The sequence below is a fragment of the Neodiprion virginianus genome, chromosome 4 (assembly GCF_021901495.1).
Source record: "Neodiprion virginianus isolate iyNeoVirg1 chromosome 4, iyNeoVirg1.1, whole genome shotgun sequence".
NCBI lineage: Eukaryota > Metazoa > Arthropoda > Insecta > Hymenoptera > Diprionidae > Neodiprion > Neodiprion virginianus.
In genome coordinates this window covers 21,951,608-21,953,909 of record NC_060880.1, presented here as the reverse complement: position 1 = coordinate 21,953,909, position 2,302 = coordinate 21,951,608, and the positions used below count along the sequence as shown (strand labels likewise).

At 45.7% G+C, this 2,302-nt stretch overlaps 1 protein-coding gene across 1 annotated transcript; it reads left to right on the top strand.

Annotated features, from left to right (window-relative positions):
• The first annotated feature begins 395 nt into the window (after positions 1 to 395).
• LOC124304142 (uncharacterized) lies at positions 396 to 1,959 on the top strand. Its single transcript, XM_046762220.1, has 2 exons — positions 396 to 478; positions 914 to 1,959. The coding sequence occupies exons 1-2, from the start codon at positions 467 to 469 to the stop codon at positions 1,649 to 1,651; spliced, it is 750 nt and encodes a 249-aa protein (XP_046618176.1). The 5' UTR covers positions 396 to 466; the 3' UTR covers positions 1,652 to 1,959.
• The last annotated feature ends 343 nt before the right edge of the window (positions 1,960 to 2,302 follow it).

Below are 2,302 nucleotides of genomic sequence, written 5' to 3'. Positions count from 1 at the left end.
TAATAACGATGAACCGACATCTTGGCTCACATCTCTACGTCTGACCACAGTCCGTGAGATTCTCATTATTGGATACCTGGTAATAAGAAATATCTGGTAATCTAGTATGCGTATCAATATGGTAATTGAACGCAACTACACAGGCAGGGTTGTGTGAAATTTCGATTATCTGCTAGCTAACGTTTCTGGTTCTCTGGGTAGAGGATCGTCGCCGCTAAGGTCAGTGCGAAATCGGATCCCTTGCCGATCTACGGTATACGGTATAACCGAAGTAATTGAACCTCGAATTCGAGTCCTCGGGCAGAGCGTAGGGCAAATATGCCCTGAGGCCACGATTACACCCCTCCATTATTCTCAAACAATTGTTTGCCATTTCGACGAGGCGCCTATAAAAGACGCCACGTATCCCAACTTCAGCATTCGCAAACAAAGGTTCGGTAATAAACGCACGACAAACGGTAGCGAAATGGCTTTCAAGGTGTGAGATTATAATAACAGCAGTGATAACTTTTACTTATTTTCTCGAACGTCTTTTTCAATACCATTATTGAACACGCATTGAATCAAATACACTAAACTATCTATTTTCCAATATTTCGTCGAGTCCGTCTAGGGAATTTCGACGTACCAGCTTCGGAATTTTTTCATTCACACACATCAAGTTATTTTGGATTTATAAAATCGTAGAAACGCTTTCAAAGATGGTCCGAAATTCTCGAAGTACAAGCTTCGTACTGCACGATTCGTTCGTAAACTTCAAGCTTGATTAATTTTTTTTTTCACATGCGGAAAATTTTTCAGTCGCAGCTATGTCTGTCAAATATTATACCTATCATTCCTTCGCCCAAAATCCAGTCAACTGCGTTGTTAACAAATCATTTCTAACGTATTATTATTTTTATTTTTCAATCAGTTCGTGGTCCTGGCCTGTGCCCTTGCTGTCGTTAATTGTTCGTATATTCATAACCCAATGGGGCATGGTTACGGTGCATCAACGACGCAATACGGCACGCAGGAAGTGCATTACCCTTCCGGCGGAGGAGGAAGTTCGCAGGGGGCGACATCCCAGACGGAAAGTATCCTGAGGGGTCATGAGAACCTGCAGGGTCAGCTCAGCGCAAGCCAGGAGAAGGCGGTGCAGATAAGTTCCGGCCAGTACTCGAGTCAAGGAAAGACCGATGTCCGTGTAACAAATCCTGGATCATATTCGACGGGCAACTACAACAACGGCCAAGGCTCCCAAGAGCAACAGGTCGTAACGTACACACCAACGCCTGGCTACAACAACCACCCTGGAAACAGATACGAACACTCGGCATCCTCGTCCTACCAACAATCGACGCCTGTTTACGGACATTCCACCACCGCTTATGTTCAGCCTACTCCCGTTTACGGCCAGTCAACGGGAGCCGTTTACAGCCATAATTCTCTACCTGTTTATCATTACGCTACGTCAGAATATGCAGGACAAGGAGGTTCCAGCTATTCGCACGGAGCAGCACCCACCTACTCTCACCCTTCGTCGAACCGTTATTCGCAGGCCGGATCGTCTGCGGGTGGTCCAGGTCTTCTTGGAGTATCATATTCCCCAGCGGTCTCCGTTTCGCATATGAGCTACACCAGCCCAGTTGGTATTTCTTATGCCTGGTAGGCTGAACATTGAAGTCTTGCACAGTGGAATTATACGTATAAGGATATACACTACTTATAACTAGATTCATTAACCAGAGTTTGATTGATTCATCGTTTGTACTCCCATTCGTAACGGAGTTAAGTGCAGTTATTGTCAGATCTGAGGATATCATGTCAGTGCAATATTTCGCCAATTATTGTCGAACGTTAACATCACGTTGTCGTCGGCTTATTACGAATCAGTTGATCGTAGAAAATGATGCGTACACATAAGTACACCATGCATTCCTCGAATCGATGGTACAATAAAGAAATAAAATCCGTGAATCCGTGTTTTCATTTTTGTATTTTTGTATTTCTAAACTGTGAACTCTTCCTAGACATATCACAATAAGCACCAAGTTTTCGTAGTCACTTGTTCTCGAACACTTGAGGGTACGTATAAAGGCTGACGCCGACTAGACCGCGGCGGACGGCGGCGGACGGCGGCGAAATTTTCGCTCATACAGTTATCCATATAGGTGTTCACACTAGACGGCGGCGGACCGCGGCGGACCGCGGCAATTTTTCGCGAGTTCCAGGTTGGGAATATTTCGGCGGTGCGCCGCGCATCGCCGCGCATCGCCGTCGTCTAGTGTGAACACCCGACCGATGCCGAAATTCATCCCAA